Raw genomic sequence first — 27,790 nt, forward strand, 5'->3', positions numbered from 1 at the left:
TATAAGTTTATTCATTGTATATACTTAATTACTTTTTCTTTTGGGTTTAGTTATATTATTTGTAGCTAGGATCCTTAGGGGGTGTTGTAATCCTTTAGCTCATTTGTATCACCTCATATTTTTGAGAGGGTATATTATTTGATACATTTAAGCTCTTGGTTTTACTTTCAGCGATATTAAATGCATTATTTTTCTAGGCACAGCTTTTTTATTTTTTGTTATGCTGCCTGCAGTGTGTTTATGTTTTTAATGTTAGTGTGTCTTATTGCTCGTTATTAAAATCATTTCCTTTTTCTATTTTGACTTAGAATCCAAGTCTTTTTTCTTTATATTAGATTAGTTATTCTGTGGTATATTTAGAGTGCTATTTTGGGGATTGTCTCAGTCTTTTTGTGTGTTATATATATATATATATATATATATCCATTATCTGATTATCACTAATCTATCTGTATCTATCCATCTATCTATATATATCCATCCACTATCATCAATATCTACATCCATTTATTCATCCATCAGTCAATCGATTTGTATTGTCTGTACCAATCTAACCCTTTGTTGAGTAATGAAACACCATGCCATACATACTGTATCCGCTTTGTTCAGTATATTTCACAGTTGGGGGGTGGGGCACATTTTACAAACCAGTGGGGTGAGGGGAGTGAGGGATCAGTGCATTTTGGGGCAGGCGGCAGAGTCCTGCTCAGGGACACACGGTGAGGGGAGTGGACAGGTTGTGTGATATGTTATTATAGATATTAATATGTAACATAGAATCTCAGACACTCACAGAGGGCTGTGTATCAAGCTACTAAAAAGTGAGACCAGATGCAAAATAAATGTTCTTTTGTGCAGCGTCCTCATCACATGAAGGTTTGGTAATCAATTATGTTTACTTTTGATCTGTTGATAATCTCTTCCTGTAACTCCTCCTATTGCCCCATATAACCGCTCTCTATTATTCCTCCTATTGCCCCATTTAGCCTCTCCCTATGACTCCTCCTATAGCTGCATATAACCGCTCCCTATAACTCCTCCTAATGCCCCTGATATCCGCTCCTATTACTCCATAAAACCCCTCCCTATAACTCCATATAACCCCTCCCTATAATTCCTTTTGCTTGATTTGTTTGCAGTGAAGATGTTAGCTGCACAAAAGCCTTATACTTTTAGCTTGACACATAGCCCCTGTAATGTCGGGGTACAAAGGTAACCCCCCACGCCCAGTTTATACCCTTTGAAGATCATTCCCCAAGATCAGGGGTACTAAAAGCTTTGCCGTTTGTGCCCGTTTTACATTGTCAATTCCTGCTGCAAATTTGCACCCAATTTTAAGTATTCGAGTTCTTCACGTCCGACGCCCTAGCTCGTGCGTGACGCAGGTCTGGCGCCCTGGCTCACCTGTGTGGCGCACGTCTGACGCCCTGCGTGGCTCAACTCTGTATAACGCATGGTTTGAATGCTTATACTGTAATGGTGCGTCTGTATATTAGATCATTTTTAACATAACATAGATGGCACGGTCAATCCTGGCCCGGAAAGCTTACAATCCCAATTATGGCTTCTTTTGCGCTAGTGTTGCCCCAACTTTGCAGATGGGAGACTTTAGATGCAAAAGGGAGTCGATGTGCTACAAACACGGCGTCCTTGGCTCTTTTGCAGCAGGATTTGAAGGGTGCAGACTGTGCCCATGATGCTTGAGAAATGACCTCTCAGAAGCATATGTATCAAAGGAAAAGTGCCATTTTGGGGGCAAAACCAACGCCACCAGATGTATCAAAAGACAAAATTCTATTGATGCATAGCACAGTGCAGAATGAATCTACTTTTGCCTTGACTCACAGTCCCCCACAGACTTTCGCTCTAGTGCAAAGGATTATGGGGGACAAGACACGTCCTCTTATTGGTCCTTCTGCCTGCTCTGTGGTTGGCTGTGGGGGTGTCTGTGCTGTAGAGGAGCAGGGATCTGTAGCTTGGTTTCTCTTGTGGGGGTACTAGGAGAGAGGAGCATGGACACGGTCTCTGGCTGCTTCTGCACCTGGCCTACGGCCTCTGGCCTCACAGTGGGCACAGAGATGGTGCAGGGTGGTTGGGGGCTCCGGTATCTGTTGCCCTGGGAGTCCCTGGCAGGCTCCCTGGAACGGGGTCTCTGGGGACGCTCCTGTTTGGGGCTCTTGGCCCCGTGGGGGGAGGGGCTACGGCTCTTCTGGCGGGAGGGTGACGGGATGATGAGGTCGTGTAGGCGGGCGAGGGCCGGGCTGCGGCTCCGGGGGGAGCGGGCGTTGGCCGGGCTGGGGCTGCGGGATGTGGGTCGGAGTAGGACCTGAGTGCTGTTATCCTCCTCTGAGCTGCTGGAGTCAGAGCTGTCATGGGGCGAGCTGGCATCAGAGCCTGGCAGTGAGATCTAGGAGCAAAAGGGGAGAGACACTGTTATATAGGGGGGGTGGCATAGTGGGGAGGAACAGTGTTATATAGGGAGACTGGAATAAGGGCACAGAGAAAAGAGGCAGATATTGGGGGAGAGGGTAAAGGTCACAGGTCCTGACCTGGAATGGCTCAGTGACTCCGATCAGGGTGCCCAGGTTGTTGCTATAGTAACCGAGTAGGTATTCACTAGTCCCCTTGGGCAGCAATTCCTCACTGAACAATACCTTTGGAATGAAAAAACAGGGAGAGGGGAACCTGAGAAACTCCCACAATCCACTTCGGCACATCCGCCATCCACTCCAACAGATCCACTATCCCTGCCATCTACCCCGAAACACCTGCCATTCACCCCGACACAACCAACATCCACCCTAACACCCATCTCCCCCCCCCCACCTTAACACACTCACCATCCATGCCATCCACCTCAATAAACCCGCCATCCACTCTGACACACTCACCATTCACACCAACACACCAACTATTCACCCCGGGCATTAACACACCTGCTGACAAACCCAAACACATGGGCGCCAAGGCTGGACGGAAAACATGCATCTGTGTATGTGGATTGGTATATGGTTCAGTACTAAATGTCATGTATTGTTGTATGTCCATGTTGTGTACCTAGTGTGTATTTGTTGGGTGACTGAGTTGTCTACCTGATGTTGTGTACCTGCTGCTGTGCATATAACTTCTGTAGCTGCTGCTGTGCATATAACTTCTGTAGCTGCTGCTGTGTGTATAACTTCTGTACCTGCTGCTGTGCATATAACTTCTGTAGCTGCTGCTGTGTGTATAACTTCTGTACCTGCTGCTGTGCATATAACTCCTGTACCTGCTGCTGTGCATATAACTTCTGTAGCTGCTGCTGTGCGTATAACTTCTGTAGCTGCTGCTGTGCATATAACTTCTGTAGCTGCTGCTGTGCATATAACTTCTGTACCTGCTGCTGTGCGTATAACTCCTGTACCTGCTGCTGTGCGTATAACTCCTGTACCTGCTGCTGTGCGTATAACTCCTGTACCTGCTGTTGGAATTTCTCGCCTTCCGTTTCCTCCTCGGGTTTTGCCCACACGTACGACACGTAATCTTTGTGATGCCGAAATCCAACCTGGGGATGAAAGAGAGAGAAAAAGAGAAATATAAAAGAGATGAAGGGGAGAAAGAAAATATGGAAGGTGTGGGGTAAAAGATGGTAATTAAACATGGGTGAGGATTGGGGTGGGATGTTGGGGATACCGGGTTTGGTGTTGCTGCCCTGTATATTTTTGATAAATAAACATATAAGTTATATTTCATTATTTTTGGTGTCTGTTGCCCGTGACCTATTATTTAAGCCATCCCAACATTTCTCACCCTATAAAGTCCGATCCAGTCCCAGGAGCTCTTCATGTAGATGGGGGACCAGCGGTAGGTGACATGCGCATCGCCTGGCTGCAGCCACTCATCACGTACCCACATCTGGACCAGTGGGGCCACCAGATGTGTGCAGAACTGCAGAGAGACGCACAGGAGAGCTAACCAGGGCTCAGCCCCTGGGAGGGGGATACAGGCACATTCTCCCTGCACCTTTGTCTCCTGCACAGAACCTGGTAATCCAGTTCCCTGCATTTGCTGCAGATCTGTCTGCGCTGAGATTTATTCCAATTCAATCAGCAAAGATTTTTGCTGCATAAATGTGACAGACAGCCCAGCATGCAAAATATTATACATTGTATTATAATATGTGCATAATATAACTACTCCTTAACTCCTTCTATTGCTCCCTACAACTCCTCCTATTGCCCCATATAACCACTCACTATAACTCCTTCTATTGCCCCATATAACTGCTCCGTATATCTCCTATTGCCCCATACAAACAATCCCTATAACTCCTCCTATTGCTCCATATAACCTCTCCCTATAACTCCTCCTATTGCCCTATATAACCGCTCCCTATAACTCCTCCTATTGCCCCATATAACCGCTCCCTATAACTCCTCCTATTGCCCCATATAACCGCTCCCTATAACTCCTCCTATTGCCCCATATAACCGCTCCCTATAACTCCTCCTATTGCCCCATATAACCGCTCCCTATAACTCCTCCTATTGCCCCATATAACCACTCACTATAACTCCTTCTATTGCCCCATATAACTGCTCCGTATATCTCCTATTGCCCCATACAAACAATCCCTATAACTCCTCCTATTGCTCCATATAACCTCTCCCTATAACTCCTCCTATTGCCCTATATAACCGCTCCCTATAACTCCTCCTATTGCCCCATATAACCGCTCCCTATAACTCCTCCTATTGCCCCATATAACCGCTCCCTATAACTCCTCCTATTGCCCCATATAACCGCTCCCTATAACTCCTCCTATTGCCCCATATAACCGCTCCCTATAACTCCTCCTATTGCCCCATATAACCGCTCTCTATAACTCCTCCTATTGCCCCATATAACCGCTCCATATAATCCCTCCCTATAACTCCTCCTATTGCCCCATATAACCGCTCCCTATAACTCCTCCCATTGCTCGGTTCTTTTGCAGTGACGTTGTTAGCTGCACTAAAGCCATATACTTTTAGCTTAATAGCCCCAGTAATGTCGGGGTACAGAGGTGCTCTAACGACTCAAGCTTAGATTATAAGCTCTGTGGCACAGGGCCCTTGTCTTACCTTTAGTGAGAAGATGGCAGACACGGGCTTGTGATCGCTCTCCATATACTTCATGTGGCTTCCGTAACTGAGCAGGGTCACCGCCAGCTCCTCCGCACTAGTTATACCGGGGCCTGGCTGCCCTGTGGGATTCTGGGGGATCGGACACTTCATTTTCCATAAAATGCGATCAGTCCAGGCTGGCTTCCTCTTCTTAGAGCTGAGGGAGAGAGAATAGGATGTGTGCACATATATACACACACAGTATTATACCTCTGACATACCACCTTATTATACCTCTGACACCCACAGCTTCTAATTGTACCCTTGACACACACACACACACACACACACACACACACACACACACACACACACACACACACACACACACACACACACACACACACACACACACACACACACACACACACACTATTGTAGCTTTAATAGATTTAACACACAATGCAAACATTTTCATACCTCGGAAACACACACACACACACACACACACACACACAAACTATTGTAGCTTTGACACACACACACACACACACACACTTACACATTATCATACCCTTCAGACCAAGCCTCTGGTTAGACCACTGAAACGCACACACACACTACACACACTATTATACCTCTGACACACATACACAAATAGATTTATACACCTCTGCCACACACTCACACATACACAGCGTTGTCATGTTAAGTATCTGCCCCATATCCCATGCACACACCCATGTCACCACTCACACATTGATACGCACCTTGTGTCATATGTGTTGGTTCCCACATCATACTTGTACGTAGGGGGGAAATTCAGCGACCCCTCCTTAAACCCGCTTAGCACGGGCTCAAAACATTTTGCCGTGTTCAGCTGTAATGGCAGAAACAGTGTAAATGTGTCACGGGACGGGCTACACAGACCGAACTGGAGCAATAAGGCACTTAGGAGTTAGGTTACCAGAGAGAAGCCCATAAAACATAGTTTAAACAAAACAACAGAATGTGCGTGTTTTAATGCAATAAGGCACGCAGGAGTTAGGTAAGCATCAGGAAGACCTGTAAAACACTGGGGAAAAAAACACAATTTAGATGCTTTAAAGCAAAAAGGCACTCGGAAGCTAGCTTTGGGGGGGAAAAGGCCACGGACAAGCAGTTTTTGTAAGAAAACGTGGCATTTAAGTGGGGCTGTGTGTGATATTTCATGTACGTGCCCTTTCTGGTCACCCAGAGGTGAGCCAAACTGACCAGAACAGGCTCCGGCCTGGTTTAGTAAGGAAGCCTTCCGTCTCCATGGTTACCACTTCAGAATTCCTCAGCAGGAGGTCTCCATGGTCACAGCACAGCCGAGGGTTGGTGGCGTGTGACGGTCATTGTGACCCTTTCTTATTTCCATAAGCTCTTTTTCCTGTGCCCATATAGCAGACACGGAGTCCTGTGGCTATATATAACCGTGGGGTCACAGCAGATGAGGGTGTCATTGTGTCACCTGCACCTATTGGTTGGAGCTCGGAACCTTCAGCTCACGAGAGTAGCTGGGAGACTTAGGCCTCATCCAGGGTGGAAACAGTCGCGCTGACACTCCTGCGCTGCGCCCTGCTCGGCCGTGCTTTTCCTGGCCGGCTAGGTGCGCCTCATTGGGCGAACCGCTCACGTGACGCGCTTGCGAGCAGCAAAATCAATTTTGCTTGCTCGGCAAGCAGCTGAGCGCTGAGCAGGCGCGCCCGCCCTCTCACGCAGGCCACGTGCATTGTCGCAATGTGTCAAGCGTGAGCGCACGCGCCCGCTCAGCACCACCCTGGACGAGACCTTAGGCCACGCTTATAGTACTGGCTACAGCGACGTCGCGTCAAAACAAGTTAATGCAATCTGTCGCGACCGCGACAGCGCAACAGAGCGACACAGCGACCAAAATCGCTGAAGTCAATGAAAATTGATTTTTTCGGCGACTGCCGCGTGACGTCAGAGGGCACGTGAACGGTTCAGCCAATGAGAGCGAACCGCTCACGGCCACGCCCCTTTGTCGCCGTCTCGTCTCCTACACTATGGGCAGAAATAGCTATGACAATGGCGACGGATGACGTCACGCGGCCGCGTCACCATCGTCGTAGCCAGGACTATAAGCTTAGCTTTAGGATACATTTACTGCATGCACAAATGTGGTGTATTTACTGTGTGTGACTGCAGAAGGAGAACTTACCAGCATTGCTATTGTTTAGAAATATACATGTATTTGTATGTGTGTATATATATATATATATAATATATAATAAACAATATTGTTAATCTGGTTACCTCTTATTCTCTTTCACTGTGAAAATGCCCCATGCGCTGCCCACTCCCTGTGAAGATGCCCGCTGCCCACTCCCTGTGAAGATGCCCGCTGCCCACTCCCTGTGAAGATGCCCGCTGCCCACTCCCTGTGAAGATGCCCGCTGCCCACTCCCTGTGAAGATGCCCGCTGCCCACTCCCTGTGAAGATGCCCGCTGCCCACTCCCTGTGAAGATGCCCGCTGCCCACTCCCTGTGAAGATGCCCACTGCTCACTCCCTGTAAAAGATGCCCCCTGCCCACTTTGTTTAAAGATGCCCCCTGCCCACTTCGTTTAAAGATGCCCCCTGCCCTGCACGCTCACAGTGAATATGGCACCTGTCCTGCCCACTCCCTGTCAAGATGCCCCTGCCCTGCTCCCTGTGAAAATGCCCCCTGCTCGCTCCCTGTGAAGATTCCCCCTGCTCACTCCCTGTGAAGATGTCCCCTGCTCACTCCGTGAAGATTCCCCCTGCTCACTCCCTGTGAAGATGTCCCCTGCTCGCTCCCTGTGAAGATTCCCCCTGTTCACTCCCTGTGAAGATTCCCCCTGCTCGCTCCCTGAGAAGATGTCCCCTGCTCGCTCCCTGTGAAGATTCTCCCTGTTCGCTCGCTGTGAAGATTCCCCCTGCTCACTCCCTGTGAAGATTCCCCCTGCTCACTCCCTGTGAAGATTCCCCCTGCTCACTCCCTGAGAAGATTCCCCCTGCTCGCTCCCTGTGAAGTTTCCCCCTGCTCGCTCGCTTGCTCCCAGTGAAGATGCCCCCCCTGCCTCCTAAGAGCCCTCTTACCTGGTCCTTCTCCCACAGTAGTGCCAGCTTACTGCCCTGGATTGCAGATTTCACAAAGTGCAGATCCAGATCCTCAATTCGGAAATTCAGGTCTCCGAACCAGAACACCAAGCTGGGGGAGGAGGGGGAGAGGAGTGTTAGTATTACCCCAAATCCTCCTTACAACACCCCCCTCCCTGTCTCAAACACTGTGTGTGTGTGTGTGTGTGTGTGTGTGTGTGTGTGTGTGTGTGTGTGTGTGTGTGTGTGTGTGTGTGTGTGTGTATTTCCATGGATATAGGTATATGTGTATATATGCATGTGGGGGCTTGTGCTTATACGAGTGTGTATGTAAACATGTGTGTATGGGTATGTAAGTATACATGTGTACGTGTGTGTATACAGTATATATGGGTGTGTTGGCATGTATGCACAGTATATGTGTATGTGAATTCTTGTGTGTATATGGATATGTGTGTTTGTATATGTGTGTATGTATTTATGCATGTGTGTGTATGTGTATACCGTTACGTTTGTGTATGTATGTATATGTGCGTGTGTATTTATACATATGTATGCGTTTATATTATGTGTATATGTGTCCAACAAAACACAAAGTAGCCCAATGCTACATCCAATTGACAAAACATATATAGTAATGCATATAAAGTTAAATACTTCAATAATAATATTTTCTTGGTTATTTAGTTAAACCCTTTGGCCAAAGCGTCATAAGCCTGCATACCAAATGTCAAGGTATAACCAAATATGCAGGTCCTAACACTAAACCATATGGGATACCTGGCGCTTAAATAAGGATGAAAGTGTCCATACAGTGCAGTCCTTGAAAAGTCCAAATAATGTTCCCAACCAAAAAAACGGTTTGCAGTTGATTCCGATAGTCCCCCCTAATAAAGGGTTAAACAAAAACACACAAATTGCGCAGTATGTCTGGAAAGATACATTAAAGACGACATGAACACAGTGCACCTACTTACAAGATAAACCTTGTGACTTTCAGTTGAGAGGATCTGTGCTTTAACCTCTTCCTTGCTGTGAACACGAATCCCACGTGAGTCACCTCAATCCTCTTTTTCTTTAGCCTCTCCCAGATTGGTTGATGGATGGCATGAAAGAGGAGAGAATACAGCAGGATATTGTAGATAGTACAAAGCAATTTATTAAAAATATATAAAAAAACAGCCAAATGCAAACTCACATAAGGATGCAGTAGAAGTGCAATATTAGGATGGCGTCCGCAGCTTGCTACGATGTCCCTTTACTTGCCGCAATTCAAACAAGGCGATATGGCTCCTCTCTGTAGCAACTCAATGCCCAGGACTCCCCTCGCCCTCCGTGGTGAGCTCCGGCGCTGGTCCCGCTGACGTCACTGTCTGTGCGCCGTCCGCGCGACTGGGAACCTCCTCTGCAGACGGTCCCTCTCAGGGGGGAGGAGTTCTAGAGGCATCCTAATATTGCACTTTTACTGCATCCTTATGTGAGTTTGCATTTGGCTGTTTTTTTATATATTTTTAATAAATTGCTTTGTACTATCTACACTATCCTGCTGTATTCTCTCCTCTTTCATGCCGCCCATCAACCAATCTGGGAGAGGCTAAAGAAAAAGAGGATTGAGGAGGCTCACGTGGGATTCGTGATCACAGCAAGGAAGAGGTTAAAGCACAGATCCTCTCAACTGAAAGTCACAAGGTTTATCTTGTAAGTAGGTGCACTGTGTTCATATCGTCTTTAATGTATCTTTCCAGACATTCTGCGCAATTTGTGTGTTTTTGTTTAACCCTTTATTAGGGGGAACTATCGGAATCAACAGCAAACCGTTTTTTTGGTTGGGAACATTATTTGGACTTTTCAAGGACTGCACTGTATGGACACTTTCATCCTTATTTAAGCGCCAGGTATCCCATATGGTTTTTGTATTAGTTTATGTGTAGGTTGATGAGATAACCTGCACTGTGGGGCAACCTAGGCTGCTTTATTTGTGTTATTGGCACAATCACGTTTATATGTTTATGTATGTGCACATTATTTAATTGTTGACACAATCAAGCACTAGCTTTTTATAGGTCAAGCGCTGTAGTTTTTGGTGTTTTGTTTAGTTTTATTATTGGTTCCCAACACTAAACGGTGAACTTTTCCTTTTACCTCTGTATGAGGGGGAACAACCACAGTAGGTCCTGTCCATACAGCAAAATGAGAGAAACTCCCAAGTTAGAAAGGTGGGGAGGGGTGAGCTCTGGGAGGACGGGCCACCTGCCTCCAAACAACTGTTGCCAGTCAGAAATTGAATTAACACACTCATTCCCAGCACGCTCAAACCCCAACACCCACCACATCGTGTGTGTGTGTGTGTGTGTGTGTGTGTGTGTGTGTGTGTGTGTGTGTGTGTGTGTGTGTGTGTGTGTGTGTGTGTGTGTGTGTGTGTGTGTGTGTGTGTGTGTGTGTGTGTGTGTGTGTGTGTGTGTGTGTGTGTGTGTGATAAGTTGTCTGTCTAATTTTCATATTTATAATCTGACTGGAGACTTTTTGCATTTCTCTTTTGCATGTAGTCAAATCGAACACCCTTACAGCCTCTGACAGGGATCACAGAGAGAAGGGGGTTTATCATCGCAATATTGTAGGAACATCTGAGCTAAGAGGCCATTTTATCATTCAGCGGCAATGTATCAAGGTACTTTGGTACAATAGGAGTTATAGGGAGAGGTTATATGCGGTAATAGGAGGAGTTATATGGGGCAATAGGAGAGGTTATAGGGAGTAGTTATATGGAGTAATATGAGTTATAGGGAGTGGTTATATGGAGTAATAGGAGGAGTTATAGGGAGCGGTTATATGGAGTAATAGGAGGAGTTATAGGGAGCGGTTATATGGGGCAATAGGAGGAGTTATAGGGAGCGGTTATATGGGGCAATAGGAGGAGTTATAGGGAGAGGTTATAAGGGACAACAGGAGGGGTTATAGAGAGCAGTTATATGGGGCAATAGGAGGAGTTATAGGGAACGGGTATATGGGGCAATAGGAGGAATTATAGGGAGAGGTTATATGGGACAACAGGAGGAGTTATAGGGAGAGGTTATATGGGACAACAGGAGGAGTTATAGGGAGCGGTTATATGGGGCAATAGGAGGAGTTATAGGGAGAGGTTATATGGGACAACAGAAGGAGTTATAGGGAGAGGTTATATGGGACAACAGGAGGAGTTATAGGGAGAGGTTATATGGGACAACAGGAGGAGTTATAGGGAGCGGTTACATGGGGCAATAGGAGGAGTTATAGGGAGAGGTTATATGGGACAACAGGAGGAGTTATAGGGAGAGGTTATATGGGACAACAGGAGGAGTTATAGGGAGCAGTTATATGGGGCAACAGGAGGAGTTATAGGCAGTATTAGGAGTTATAGGGAGTAGTTATATGGAGTAATAGGAGGCGCTAGGGAGAAGCAACTTGACTCCCATATTATAATGGGATATAAATTCTGCATCAATAACGTGATTATGAATTAACACCTCCGCCACCAGAGAGGCTTGTACGGCTTTACAATGCGCCGAAGGCCTCTCTGGCAGTAAATAGGTTAAGTTAATGTATTACCAATTAACAACATTTCACAAGAGACCCTTTTCTTGGCAATGATACATCTCCAGTATGGATAGGAACCATCCGAAATGCCAAATGCAGGGCTGAGTGGGCATCTCAGGGCGCTAACCCCACCGGGCACATACTCGTGGTCCAGCACCCCGTTGGCCAGCGGTCCCTGGAACTGCTGCAGCTGCAGGATGCTCTCGAAGTTATCCACCCGCTGATCGGAATTCTCCATGTGAGCCGGCAAATGGCAGTTCAGGAAACACACCATGTGACCAAACAGAGCCAATCGAATACTGACTCCACCCTTGTTACCCTATAAAAAGGAGGGAAAGAGGAGGGTAAAGGCTCAGTCCCATGCAGAAACAACGTGGCCTAATGAGCTCACCACACACCACACACACACACACATGTAAGAGAGCACACATATACTCACACTGGTAAGAGAGCACACACTTTCACACAGATATTAGTGCATGTACATACACACAACAAAAAATACACAAGAGTGCATGTACTTAGACACACAAGTGCATGCACATACATTTACACATCCAGACAAACGTGTATGCGCGCACACACAGAACCTACAAACTCACAAGCGCATGCACATACATGTGCTCATATACAGCGAATCACTGACCCAGTATCCTCCCAGGCCTGTCCTGGTGCAGTCGGTCTGTATGTCCCGCAGGAAGGGCAGGTGGAAATATTTAGCAAACACCAGCAAAAGGCAGCCCTGCATCCTCACCGAGCTGACCTGCAGGGGACGTGCACAAAAGACCAGTCAACCGATGTTGTACGTGGATAGTTCTGCGGCAGTGGAAACTGCGGGCGGGTTAGACAGTGAAGTTTATGAGGAAGATGACCAGGGAAATAGAGGGGATTTCCAAGAGATAAATAGTATATGCAGGAGCAGGGTGGTCTGTATTCTGCAGAAACGCATGGATACAGACAAAATAATGACATGGAGAGAGGCACACGCCGAGAGAGAGGGGCACACGCCGAGAGAGAGGGGCACACGCTGAGAGAGAGGGGCACACGCCGAGAGAGAGGGGCACACGCCGAGAGAGAGGGGCACACGCCGAGAGAGAGGGGCACACGCCGAGAGAGAGAGACACACGCTGAGAGAGGCACACGCCGAGAGAGAGGGGCACACGCCGAGAGAGAGAGGCACACACCAAGAGAGAGAGGCACACACCAAGAGAGAGAGAGGCACATGCTGAGAGAGAGGGGCACACGCTGAGAGAGGCACACGCTGAGAGAGAGAGGCACACGCTGAGAGAGAGAGGCACACGCTGAGAGAGAGAGGCACACGCTGAGAGAGAGAGGCACACGCTGAGAGAGAGAGGCACACGCTGAGAGAGAGAGGCACACGCTGAGAGAGAGAGGCACATGCTGAGAGAGGGGGCACACGCTGAGAGAGGCACACGCTGAGAGAGAGAGGCACATGCTGAGAGAGAGAGAGGGGCACATGCTGAGAGAGAGAGGCACATGCTGAGAGAGAGAGAGGCACATGCTGAGAGAGAGGCACATGCTGAGAGAGAGAGAGGCACATGCTGAGAGAGATAGACAGAGGCAGAGTGATAGAGACCAGTAGAGATAAAGAGAGTGAAACATGCAGTAAAGACTTACATTCAGACAAGGATAAAGACTGTCAGAGGTGCAGAGACACTGGGATAGAAACATGCAGACATGTAGTCAAACATGCAGACATGTAGACAGACATGCAGACAGACAGACATATAGACAGACAGACATATAGACAGACAGACATGCTGACTTGCAGACAGGACAGGCCTCCTGGATCTCACCAGCACATAGCTGAATGGACTGAGCACGTCCATGAACACATCACTCCACTGGTCTGTGAACAGGGCATCCTTCAGACGCTTATTAATCATGGAATTGACCTCCTGTAACCTGTGGAGACAGGGGGGGGGGGCAGGTGAGGGGTATCATTCACCATCTGAGGGTGATGGGGACCCAACTCCTCCAACCCCCACAGCCCACATACCCATACTGCCCAGCAACCCCACACATTGAGGATGCCCCCCAGAGGATGGGGCATGTGGCTTTCTTACCCTATCACAAACAGATCAGTCTTGCCGTCTCCAGCATTGAGGCACAGGAGGGAGGTGAGGTCAGCGGGAGGCACAGCACAGCCAACGTTCCACGTGATGATATATACCCTGGGGAGAGGAGGAGGCGTATATCTGCATGTTACTACTTAACTCTGCAGGTTATTAGAGCGTATAAAAAAAAGATGGAAGCTCCACCGCACCTAGATACCCCTCCAATCTCAGGGCTCAGTAACACATCGCTCCGTTCCCAGCACTACCACCAGAGACCAGCAAAACGGCATGAATTCCAAAATGTCCCTTATATGTTATTACTGGGGTGCGCAAACTTTTTTGTCTGCTCTCCCCCACTGCTTGCGGCCTCCCCTCTCCCTTTTCTCTGGCGTTTCTGACGTCACAATGCCATGTGGCCATGGCAACGCAGCGTGATTTGACGACGCGTCGCCATGACGATGCGTCGCCAGAAGCCGCCGGTGACAAGGTAAGGGAGTGAGGTCTCGCTCATTCCCCCCGGCATTTAATTTAAATGTTGTGGGGAAGAGCGCGTGGCTTCTGTAAGCGCCGCCCCCCTTCCCCCAGAAAATCTCCCGCCCCCCCAGTTTGCACACCCCTGTGTTATTACATCGCTCTGCGTGTGAATACATTGCAGGCCCCTCTGGCAGTGAAGAGGTTGCATACGACTTGCACATTATCACTTTTTCAATGTACTTTTTCTGAACAGAATCTCACCTGAAATCCTCGCCCGTCCCCTCCTGGCTACTCCTCACAGCTGAGGCGCCTGTCAGCTCCTGTGACAGGGTCAGCTCCTGTGACGGGCGACTGGAGCCAGACCTCGGACGACTTGGCTCCTGGGATCTGGTGGGGCGTGCGGGGAGGTGGGATCTGCTGCGTTCCGGGGATCCTCTGGGACTGGGGGCTGGGGAGCGATGAGGGGAGACCGGGGGAGGAGGCAGGGGCCGGTACTGCTGAGCGGGGGACAGGAGGCCAGGACAGGATCCTTCAGGCTGGGATCTTTTGGGATCCAGCGGAGAGTCCGCGGGTTGGAGGCTTTGGGAACCCTCGGGCTGGGACCGGCCAGGGGCAGAGGAGCCAACTGGAGACAGAGGACGACGGGCAGACATCCGCCCCCCTCGGAGTGGAGCATGGGATCCACTTGATCCCTCAGGCTGGGATCTACCAGATCCTGTGGGGCTGAGCCGCAGCGATGTCAGAGAGGTGGGTATGGGGGTAGGCTCAGGATAGGGGAAAGCAATGGACACATGCTGATCCAAATACTGGAGACTTGTATCCATCTGAGGGGAGATAGGGAGAATTGTAATATATATATATATATATATATATATATATATATATATATATATATATATATATATATATGTATATATTACAATTCTCACACATAATTCTCACACATATTACAATATACACACACATACAAACACAAATCTACACACCTTGGACAGGCCTCACTCACCCTGTGCCACTAACATTTAGACTGTAAGCTCTTCAGGACAGAGATGTCATGACATCACACACACACACAATGCAGCCCTATACTGAGGGTGTAGATTGTTCCCCCTATAGCCTTCTTGCAGTATGTGTTATATATACGCAGTGTGTTATCTGAGTCACATGCAGCCTCACTCACGCCTCTAAATATTGTCTCTAAAAATACACTTTCAGCTCTTATCAGAAGGTGACGGTGACATTAGAGAGGAGAAGAGAGGGTGAGGGGGAGAGTGTGTGTACATGTGTGTTAGTATGTTTGTGTACAAGCGTCTGTGTGTGTGTATACATACATGTGACATTATGTTTGTGTATATGTTAGTATGTAATGTACACATGTGAGTCAGTATGTTTGCGTACGTGTTAGTGTTTGTATACAAGTATCAGTGTGTGTATACGTGTGCATCAGTATGTTTGTGTACGTGCTAGTGTGTGTATGTGTGTGTGTAAGCATTAGTGTGTGCGTACACATATTTTTTTGTATATTTGTGTAAATGCGTCAATGTGTGTGTATACATGTGCGTAAGTATGTTTGTGTACATGTGTTAGTGTGTACATGTGTTTTCATATGTTTGTGTACATGTGTTGGTGCATCTGGTTTCAATGTGCATATTCCCAGTGGCATTAGCAGCCAGTCCCGATCCTATAGGACAGGACATATAAACACAGGACTGTCCTGCAGCGGGTCCTCATTGTATAAGACTTCTGTATGGTGCTGCTCCATATTATACTGAAGCCGTCAACCCCTTCTGCACCCCTCTGGTACGTAAGAGGTTACTGCTCTTTGCAATGTTAAATCCTTTACCAGTTATAGAGTACAGTATGCTGTTAGTGGTCCCTGTCTGTGTGATGCTGAACTGTAGGTACCTGTCTGTGGGCAGTTGGTACTTGTGGGCAGTGGGTACCTGTCTGTGGGCAGTAGGTACCTGTCAGTGTGATGCTGATCTGTAGGTACCTGTCTGTGTGATGCTGATCAGTTGGTACCTGTCTGTGGGCAGTGGGTACCTGTCTGTGTGATGCTGATCTGTGGGCAGTGGGTACCTGTCTGTGGGCAGTGGGTACCTGTCTATGTGATGCTGATCTGTAGGTACCTGTCTCTGGACAGTAGGTACCTGTCTGTGTGATGCTGATCAGTGTGTACCTGTCTGTGGGCAGTGGCTACCTATCTGTGTGATGCTGATCTGTGGGCAGTGGGTACGTCTGTGGGTATCTGTGGACAGTAGGTACCTGTCTGTGTGATTCTGATCTGTGGGTACCTGTCTGTGGGTATTCGTCTGTGTGATGCTGATCTGTGGGCAATGGGTACCTGTCTGTGGGCTGTGGGTACCTGTCTGTGGGCAGTGGGTACCTGTCTGTGTGATGCTGATCTGTGGGCAGTGGGTACCTGTCTGTGTGATGCTGATCTGTGGGCAGTGGGTACCTGTCTGTGTGATGCTGATCTGTGGGCAGTGGGTACCTGTCTGTGTGATGCTGATCTGTGGGCAGTGGGTACCTGTCTGTGGGCCGTGGGTACTTGTGGGCAGTGGGTACCTGTCTGTGGGCTTTATCCATCCTTTCCTCTCCCCTGTGTGCAGCTGCCTCCCTGCAGCGTCCTCTCCTCTTGCTGCTCAGCAGATGCTGTCCCCTCTCCACCCCCCACCCCCCTCTCTCGCTCAGCCCTGAGAGGTGACGTCAGAGAATGAACCTGCAGGAGGGTATTAAAGGCGCCGGCACCTGATTCTCAGGTCAGGCTGCAGCCCTCAGTCCTGCCGTCTTCTTAACCCGTTCACTGCCCGGCAGCCAAAGGGCTAGAGATGCAGCAGCTGCCAAGTCTAAAATGAACCGATAGCAGGATCAGGTTTAAGAGTTAAATCTGAGTGATATATATTATTTATTTATTTATAAAATGTTTTCCCAGGAAGTAACACATTGAGAGTTACCTCTCGTTTTCAAGTATGTCCTGGGCACAGAGTTATGATGACAAATAATACATGGTTACAATACATAGTTACATTAAGTGAGCAGGGTTATACATTATATACAAGACATTGCATGCACAGTTACAGATAATATATATTATAGGCGTATGCAACAGTTACAGACCAGATTCAAATGTGAGACAGCTTTAGATTTGAAAGAACTTAGCCTGGAGGCGGCTGTGAGAGTCTCCGGTAGGTTGTTGCAGTTTTGGGGTGCACGGTGAGGGAAGGAGGAGCGGCCGGATACTTTGCTGAACCTTGGGACCATGAACAGTCTTTTGGAGTCTGAGCTCAGATGATAAGTGTATATCTAATTGTGTGTGTGTACATGTATGTACGTATAATATATTTATATATATATATTCTCACACACATACACACACACACACACGTATGTATGTATGTATGTTAGCCTGAGACATGGGAGGGGTTTGATTTTCTCTGTCTCTTTTTTTGTGTGAGTTGAGCAAGACCTCACATGGGGAAAGTGCCCTCTTCCCTTTGACAGGAAAGGTAGGATTAGTTTTTTTTTTTTTGGGGGGGGGGGGGGAGGTGGGAGTATTAGATAAGCCCTCTGCTTTATATTTAAAGTATAATTACCTTTGAATAGTTTATCTGGAGGAATTAACGCGTCTCAGCTCGTTACTGTGTCATTAAAAATGCAGTCCGTTCCCAGAGCCTCTCAGTCCCATATACAAGCAGTGATGGGGTTAATATGTGAAGCAATACCCAGCAGAGCTAGTGGCACCTTATACCTGTCCCCTCTTCCTGGTCCCCACGCTGAGCCGGGGGAGGAGACTGGCAGCAAATAAGGGAACTCACATATTTTACTGATCTCGTTTAACTTGGGGAGCTGAGTCAGCAGCAGAATACACGGACCGCTCACATCGTGTGTATGTGTATATATATATATATATATATATACACACACACACACACACACACACACACACACAAATATACACAGAAATAATTGTTGCGCAAAAATCAGTAACTTAACAATGGTTAATAGATATGTGAATCTTTGAAGAGTAAATTTAAAGCTGCAGTCCAAGTGGCCGTTTAAAAAATAAATAAAAAATCATTCAATATGCGCATCAATACAATCTGCACGCTGACAAGTGATTAGCTAAGTTGCCAACCGATCCGTTCTCCTGTGATCGATCGCCGAAGATTCGGCTCTGGGGTTCTTTAAAACACTCAGTGCTACAGAAGAGGACCCAAGATGCAAAGTTCTGTGGGGAAGATCATGTGACCAGGCAGGCACTAGATACAATTGGTGCATTGCTAGAGAGAGGGGAAAAGGGGTGTGCCAGAGCCTGTCTCAGAAGAGGAAGGGAGTGTGACTTTGTAAATCGTTGCTATAGAAACAAAAATGCTTGTTACATTAAAATACATTAAAAATGTATTTACAAATTGTTTAAAAAAATGCTACAATAATTCTCATAGTACAGAACTGATTTATTAAAAAAATAAAACCAGACACACGAAGGACTGAAAAGGTGTAAGGCTGTGCTTCCAGTATAGAGATGACTTCCAGCGATCGCGACCAAGCCATCGCGCCGCGCTTACTATAAGCGAATGAGACGGCCGCAATGCATTTGTTTTGACGCAATGTTGCGTCGCTGTCACTATAAGCGCAGCCTAAAGCCACTTACAATGTAGCAGTAAAAATCAGCACGGCACAGGAAGAGACTGGCACAGGAAGAGACTGGCACAGGAAGAGACGGGCACAGGAAGAGACGGGCACAGGAAGAGACTGGCACAGGAAGAGACGGGCACAGGAAGAGACGGGCACAGGAAGAGACGGGCACAGGAAGAGACGGGCACAGGAAGAGACGGGCACAGGAAGAGACGGGCACAGGAAGAGACTGGCACAGGAAGAGACTGGCACAGGAAGAGACTGGCACAGGAAGAGACGGGCACAGGAAGAGACTGGCACAGGAAGAGACTGGCACAGGAAGAGACTGGCACCAAATATGGGAACTGATCTCATTTAACTTGGGGAGCTCAGTCAGCAGCAGAATACACTGACCGCTCACATTATTTAAGTAATAATCCCAGAAGAACAGGGCATTACTGGCCAGTAATGCCCTGGCTGGAAGAGTTGAAGGCCCGAGGCGAAGCCAAGGGACGTTAACCCAGCCAGGGCATTATTGGCCAGTAATGCCCTGTTCTGAGGGGATTATTACTATTATAGGCTAAATGTAGGCTTATTTCATAAATAATAGACACTTTTCAATAGTTATATAGATTTTTTTAATTAAAATAAAATGGTAAATAAATGAATCCACCTCTATATACGCTTACACTGCAGATATCTATATCCACACACTGCCGCCCCCTCTGTGTACACACACACACACACACACACAAACACACAGCACCGCAGCTCAACACACAACACAGCAGATCTACACACACACAAACTGCTGCTACACACACACACAACACTCTACCTCTACACATATAGCAACTCTACACACACAAGCACACCACACACACACACACACACACACACACTGTAGCTCTACACACAACACAGCACCTCTACACTCACAATACAGCACCTGTACACACACACACACACACACACACACACACACACACACACACACACACACACACAACAGAGCACCTCTACACACACACACACACACACACAACACAGGAGCTCTACACAAACACAACACAGCAGCTCTACACACACAAACTCTGCTGCTACACACACATGCTACACCCATAAACACTGCTGCTGACACTGACACACACACACATCAGCTCTACACACACAAACTGCTGCTACACACATACAACTGCACAACACACATTGCTGCTGCTGCTATACCCATAAACACTGCTACTGACTGACACACACAATAAAAATGCAGCTACTTACTATCCTTTGCAGACTCTCTCCCCCCCAAATCAACTGAATCTGCTCAGAAAATCTGATACTTTATGACCAATCCCCTGCCCTGTCTCAGAGCTGTTACTTCATTCTGACCAATCCCCTGCCCTGTCTCAGCTGTTCTGAAAGCTGACTGGCTGGAAATAAACACATTGAAATCAAGACAATGCAGGAAGCTAAAATTCCAGGCATTACTGATTGGATAATGCCCGGAATTTTAACCAATCAGAGAGCAGGGTTTTCAATAATGCCCTGAATGTTACTGCTTTAGCTTATAAATATAAATATATATTAATATATATATATACACACACAGCTAATTCAGCCTCTGCCGTAAGCGGACTGCAGAAAACCTGGGTAATTTTCCACTATTCCTGGTGCCCTAGACAGAGGAGGCAGACGGCCTAATCATTTGTATGCATACATGGTTACCCCTTCATACGGAGTAATGAATGCAGCGATATAATAACATGAAGCTCTATGTAATAACATGCAGAGAGTTATAATAACATGCAGAGAGATATAATAACATGCAGAGATATAATAACATGCAGAGCGATATAATAACATGCAGAGATATATAATAACATGCAGAGATATATAATAACATGCAGAGATATAATAACATGCAGAGTGATATAATAACATCCAGAGTGATATAATAACATTCAGAGATATAATAACATGCAGAGATATAATAACATGCAGAGATATATAACATGCAGAGCGATATATAATAACATGCAGAGCGATATATTAACATGCAGAGCGATATAATAACATGCAGAGAGATATAATAAACTGCAGAGCAATATATAATAATACGCAGAGAGATAGAATAACACGCAGAGATATAATAACATGCAGAGCGATATAATAACATGCAGAGCAATATAATAACATGCAGAGATATATAATAACATGCAGAGAGATATAACATGCAGAGAGATATAACATGTAGAGCGATATAATAACACGCAGAGCGATATAATAACACGCAGGGTGATATAATAACACGCAGAGCGATATAATAACACGCAGAGCGATATAATAACATCCAGAGCGATATAATAACATCCAGAGCGATATAATAACATGCAGAGCGATGTAATAACATGCAGAGTGACATAATAACATGCAGAGAGATATAATAACATGCAGAGCGATATATAATAATATGCAGAGCGTTATAATAACATGCAGATAGATGTAATAACATGCAGAGTGACATAATAACATGCAGAGAGATATAATAACATGCAGAGAGATATAATAACATGCAGAGTGACATAATAACATGCAGAGAGATATAATAACATGCAGATCGATGTAATAACATGCAGAGATATATAATAACATGCAGAGCGATATAATAACATACAGAGTGACATAATAACATGCAGAGATATATAATAACATGCAATGATGTAATAACACGCAGAGATATATAATAACATGCAGAGCGATATAATAACATGCAGAGCGATATAATAACATGCAGAGAGATATAATAACATGCAGAGCGATATAATAACATGCAGAGCGATATAATAACATGCAGAGTGACATAATAACATGCAGAGCGATATAATAACATGCAGAGATATAATAACATGCAGAGCGATATAATAACATGCAGAGCGATATAATAACATGCAGAGTGACATAATAACATGCAGAGCGATATAATAACATGCAGAGTGACATAATAACATGCAGAGATATATAATAACATGCAATGATGTAATAACACGCAGAGAGATATAATAACATGCAGATCGATGTAATAACATGCAGAGAGATATAATAACATGCAGATCAATGTAATAACATGCAGAGAGATATAATAACATGCAGAGTGACATAATAACATGCAGAGAGATATAATAACATGCAGAGAGATATAATAACATGCAGAGTGACATAATAACATGCAGAGAGATATAATAACATGCAATGATGTAATAACACGCAGAGAGATATAATAACATGCAGATCGATGTAATAACATGCAGAGAGATATAATAACATGCAGATCAATGTAATAACATGCAGAGAGATATAATAACATGCAGAGTGACATAATAACATGCAGAGAGATATAATAACATGCAGAGAGATATAATAACATGCAGAGTGACATAATAACATGCAGAGTGATATAATAACATGCAATGATGTAATAACACGCAGAGAGATATAATAACATGCAATGATGTAATAACATGCAGAGAGATATAATAACATGCAGAGATATAATAACATGCAATGATGTAATAACACGCAGAGAGATATAATAACATGCAATGATGTAATAACATGCAGAGAGATATAATAACATGCAGAGATATAATAACATGCAATGATGTAATAACACGCAGAGAGATATAATAACATGCAATGATGTAATAACCTGCAGAACAGTGTAATAACACACACAGATAAATTGATACACCAATACACACACACACACAGATACACTAATACTGCGGCACAGTCATGAGCTGCATAGGGAACAATGACAGGAGGACAGAAAGAGAGAGGAGCCAGTGAGAAGAGGACAGGAGATCCGTCAGGGGACAATGACAAAGGACATGCCGTAAAGTGGGCAGTTTATTTAACTCCGTCAGTGCAACAGCATCGAATACATTCCTTCTCCCTGATATATTTCCGCTGATTTCTATACAAAGGTATTTTGGGAATGTCACACCCCTTATGAAGGGGAAAGTGTTCTTCATGTATGGTGCAGTTCTCTGCCCTCTCCTGGTAACTTTCAGAACGGCGTCCCTTTATCTGGGAGATAAATCTGATTCTTCCATACAGAAGGGCAAAGCACAGGGGGCAGCAACGCATCCCGGGCCCTCCTGGCAGCCAGGGGGTTAAAATCCACACATTGTAGGGAGCATCCTTCAATCCGCCAACAGCATCAAGCAGTGGGAACGTTCACTCCGTTTCCCATGCTGATGTTTCCGGCGAGATGTGAAGGCTCATGGTTAACGCTACTGCATTATTAATAATTGTGGTGTGTGTGTGTATATGTATATGTGTATATATATATATATATATATATATATATATATATATATATATATATATATATATATATATATATATATATATATATATATATATATATATATATATATATATATATATATATATATATATATATATATATATATATATATATATATATATATATATATATATATATATATATATATATATATATATATATATCAAAAATGAATAGACGATACTGTTCTGTGGGTAACAAAATGCTTTTATTTGTGCGAGCTTTCAAGATACACTGATCTCTTCTTCCCGCAGTGTTACAATGGATAACCTCTACATCACACACACACACACACACACAATATATGCATGTGTGTATATATTTACATTTCTGCATGTGTATATCCGTGTATCTTCATATGCATGTGTGTGCGTGTGTCTATAAATATATATATATATACGTGTGTATGTGTGTATATATATATATATATATATATATATATATATATATATATATATACATACACACATACACACGTGTGCATGAATGTACAGTTTACTGTATGTATATATACACAGTACACGTGTGTGCACATATATATATATATATAATTTTTTTTATAAGAAAATGTTCGGTTGTTGCCTAAATCCTCCCCATTTGCGTCAGACAAAGATGAATAATAAATGGATACATTTTGACCTACTTCCTCCGGTTTCACGCACTATTTCTGGAACAAGCCTGTATAGCGGGATCAAGCTGCTGCCCTATAAAAAGGCCTTTCCTAAATCCTCCCGGTTTTATCGGATTAGAGCTGTTTTGATAAACTCTGGCTCTTACCCCCAAAGATGCCGGGACATGTTCTGAAATTAACCCTTCAATTATCAGAACGGTTCCCAATGCAATTTAGAGGAGAGTAGGGGGAGCTTCTGTAAATTGTATACAAGATTTCCGGGAGAAGAGGCAGAGAGCAGTTTTATCCCTTTCTTTTATTCTCTAAAGAAAAAATTGCAGTACTCCTGGTGTATGAACACAACAAGTGGTAACCGTTACACCTTCACTACTTAGCCGACAGTATAAAGATAAATAAGTAGATAGACAGATACAGATAGTTAGGAATAGACAGATTTAGAGAATGCTTTGTTTTTAGAATATAATAGGTGCCGGTACCTACCCTTTTCCCTTTTCCTGCTCCTCATCTCCCTTGCATTGTCGTGATATCACACCGTCATGGCAACACGACATCACAAGAAGATGCCGCCGGAGACGAGGAACAGCAGGAGAAGGGGAGTGAAAAAGGTGACGGTAGAATACAATAGTAACAAAATTGTCCAAATGTAGCAAGTGTACCACTCAGAGGTGGGCTTTGTATCTCAATACACGTCCAAACAGCCAGGTCCCAACGCGTTTCGTCAACACGTGTCTTCGACCCCCTGACGAAGTCACGAAACGCGTTGGGACCCAGTTTGCGATGCAAAGCGCAACTCTGAGTGGTACATTTGCTACATTTGGACAACGTGGTTACTATTGTATCCTGGACGGTTTAAAGGCGTGGATTTTCCATGTTACCCTGGACCCGGATTCGGAGTGACAGTCCTTTGTTTTGTGGTATAGAAATTCCTCACAGATGAGTACTTCTGTTATGAGACAAATGTATCTCTCAATGTTCTAGCTACACTTGTGAGTGTGCAACTTTTACCTTTATATTGATGATACTAAACGTCAGCACAGAGTTACGCTACGTGGCATGCGCCTCTTTTTCCCCTGGTCTAAACAGATCAGCGTGGCTGTGGTTCATCTTCTTAGAAACTGCGGACCTGTCCCGTCACTTTATACCCTTTATTCACGTATTACAGTATATGAACTTTCAAATGATATGGACTTGTATTGTATCAATCACGGTATGAATTGATTTAGATTATAATATACTGTAATTTAGTGGGCACACTCCTATGTACACACACACCTTATTGTCTAAATCACAATTCACATTGGTATGTATGTATCACTAAGTGTGTATGTGATTATTCACAAACACCTTACTTTACATTGAATTTATTATTCACTTTAATATAATTTATTCATCACTATTGGATTTTTTGCTGAGTGCTTACTTTTTGTTAAATATATATTATGTATACATGTATGTTTGTGTGTGTATATATTATATATACAAGATGTAAAACCTGCGCAATGCTCCACACCGCGGGCACAATACAAATACCACACAGGAATCTGGAGTACACAATCAGAGGAAGGTTCACTTGTTCCTCCAGCAATGTTGTGTACCTCATCATGTGCATGAAATGCCCAGGGGGCTGTTACTACAGAGGTGAGACGGGATAGGGGCTAAACAAGAGAATGAATCTGCATCGCCACAGCATCACACGCGGAACAAGAGACAGTCCTGTCGGTGAACATTTCTCTGATAAGATGAACGATCTGAAGGTGGCCATACTCAAAGGTAATCTTAGAACACCAAAAGAGAGACGGTTGCATGAATACAAATGTATGCAACTGTTCAGGACACTTAGCCGGGGCCTAAACCGAGACCGCAGCTTCATGAGTCACTACCCTGACACAAGAGAACTCTCCTCCCATGAGTGCTAAAGGCCATGTCTATACAAACTGCGCTATATGAATGCACACACAGTGGTCTCTTACATATATATATGTACAATGTAATTCTATCCCTATATACCAATAGGGTCCACATAATATCTACACACATTAATACCCGTAGTAATGCAATACCCTCTTACATTTCTACACCTACCCACACAATTGGTATACACTCCCACACACACTTTTTGTCAAGCGCTGTGTACACTGTGGGCACTTTATACATTTTGTTTACACACACACACAACACACACACACACACTCTTACATCACTAACATTCAGGGACCATTTAACACCTTAAGTTAGGGGAGTGCAAACTTTTACTTCTGCGCCCCCCTGTCTGGCTTGCTCCAGAGCTCACGCCCTCCTTCTACCTTGCAGCTGCGTCAAATGACGCTCCGGGGTCATGTGACATCAGGTCACATGAACCACGGTGTCATTTGACGCATGTGACATCATTGCCATGGAGACGCATCACAGTGTCTGAATACCGGTAAGTATTATTGTTGCAGAGGCCTCACGTGATCCCCTGGCATTTAATTTAAATGAACCTCTGCAACCGCCCGTGTCCCCCCCCCCCCCCAAGAAAAATCTCCCGTCCCCAGTTTGAGCACCCCTTCCTTAAGTCATAAATCACATACTGTATGTACAGGGGGAGGGATAGGCTTCAGTCACAGATAACCTTCCAAGATGCACTGTTTTTAAGTTAAATCCTTTCTTGCTTCATTCATTGTAACATCGCCGGAAGAAGAGATCAGTGTATCTCGAAAGCTCGCACAAATAAAAGCATTTCGTTAGCCACAGAACGGTATCGTCTATTCGCCCTGGAGGGCGCAACACCCAGGTTGCGCGCCGCTGCCTTGGAGAACAGATGAAAAACGTCCCAGAAAAGCAAACAGCCGGAAGAAAACAGCCGCAGGTTCAACCCTGTGTATTTTTTGTACTTTAATACACTAGGAGTGCGCCTGTTTTTCTTTTGTTTTATATTTATATATATAAAACAAAAGAAAAACAGGCGCACTCCTAGTGTATTAAAGTACAAAAAATACACAGGGTTGAACCTGCGGCTATTTGCTTTTCTGGGACGTTTTTCATCTGTTCTCCAAGGCAGCGGCGCGCAACCTGGGTGGTGCGCCCTCCAGGGGGCGCGAGATTGTCTGCGGGGGGCGCGGTGGTTTACAGAGGCCCCATGCGCTTCCCGAAGGCACTTAAATTAAGTGCCGGGGGAGCGGCGAAGGCCTCTGTAAGCTGCACTTACCTTGGCTCTGATGGCTTCTGGAGACGCGTCGCCATGGCAATGCGGCGTCGTTATGTGACGTCACTTGCCATGGGGGGGGGGGAAAGAGGAAGGGTGGGAGAGGGGGAGAAAAAGAGGAAGAGAAGGGAGGACGGGTGGGAGAAAAAGAGAAGGGTAGGAGTGGGGGTAGGGTGACCAGATGTCCCGGTTTAGCCGGGACAGTCCCGTTTTTTTAATGCCTGTCCCGGCTGCCCGACATTCTTTAAAATGTCCCTTTTTTTGACTGTCCCGGTTTTGACCATCAGAGAGGGGGGGGGGGCAGTAGAGAACAAGAATGCAGGGAGGAGAGCAGGAGGAGAGCGGAGGCCGGGTCTGAGCTGCAGAGGGTGGGGGCGGGGTTAGCTGCAGAGGGTGGGGGCGGGGTTAGTGTCAGCGGAGCCCCAGCAGTGAGAACTTTCGGTGTCTGCTGCCAGGGCTCAAGATGGCTTCCCCCCCCCACTCATGTTCCACGGTGATAGGTAGGGACACACACACTCACTCACTATAGGGAAACAAACACAGCATGGGGAGAGAGAGAGAGAGACACACACAGCATGGGGAGAGAGAGAGAGACACACACAGTATGGGAAGTGAGAGAGACAGCATGGGTGGGGGAGAGAAAGAGACAGCATGGGGGAGAGAGAGACAGCATGGG

General features: G+C 45.6%; 1 protein-coding gene across 6 annotated transcripts; it reads right to left on the reverse strand.

Moving 5' to 3' along the window:
• Window positions 1–591: 591 nt before the first annotated feature.
• Window positions 592–27,408, reverse strand: INPP5J (inositol polyphosphate-5-phosphatase J). 6 transcript variants are annotated; one of them, XM_075568913.1, is made up of 14 exons: window positions 27,118–27,408; window positions 17,068–17,165; window positions 14,578–15,140; window positions 13,852–13,959; window positions 13,582–13,690; window positions 12,411–12,527; window positions 11,908–12,083; window positions 8,192–8,303; window positions 5,855–5,964; window positions 5,103–5,301; window positions 3,790–3,927; window positions 3,458–3,544; window positions 2,550–2,654; window positions 592–2,407 (listed from the first exon to the last, which is right to left on the reverse strand). In XM_075568913.1, exons 3-14 carry the CDS (start codon window positions 15,138–15,140, stop codon window positions 1,904–1,906), a joined length of 2,328 nt encoding a protein of 775 aa, XP_075425028.1. In that variant the 5' UTR covers window positions 17,068–17,165; window positions 27,118–27,408; the 3' UTR covers window positions 592–1,903. The 6 variants fall into 6 exon arrangements, with proteins under 6 accessions (XP_075425028.1, XP_075425029.1, XP_075425031.1 ...); XM_075568914.1 differs by lacking the exon at window positions 27,118–27,408 and adding an exon at window positions 17,913–18,106; XM_075568916.1 differs by lacking the exons at window positions 17,068–17,165; window positions 27,118–27,408 and adding an exon at window positions 17,913–18,106.
• Between the last annotated feature and the right edge of the window lie 382 nt (window positions 27,409–27,790).

The sequence above is a fragment of the Ascaphus truei genome, chromosome 13, assembly GCF_040206685.1.
Source record: "Ascaphus truei isolate aAscTru1 chromosome 13, aAscTru1.hap1, whole genome shotgun sequence".
Classification (NCBI taxonomy): domain Eukaryota; kingdom Metazoa; phylum Chordata; class Amphibia; order Anura; family Ascaphidae; genus Ascaphus; species Ascaphus truei.

What these genes read in the sequence shown, in the direction of transcription:
- INPP5J (XM_075568910.1), bottom strand. Translation starts at nt 16,905, where the DNA reads ATGGATAAAGCCCACAGACAG. An exon ending in GGGACGGGCGAGGATTTCAG is followed by an intron (nt 13,960 to 14,577) that starts GTGAGATTCTGT and finishes TCCTCTCCCCAG; the next exon opens with GGTATATATCATCACGTGGA. An exon ending in TACTGTGGGAGAAGGACCAG is followed by an intron (nt 5,965 to 8,191) that starts GTAAGAGGGCTC and finishes CTGCCATTACAG; the next exon opens with CTGAACACGGCAAAATGTTT.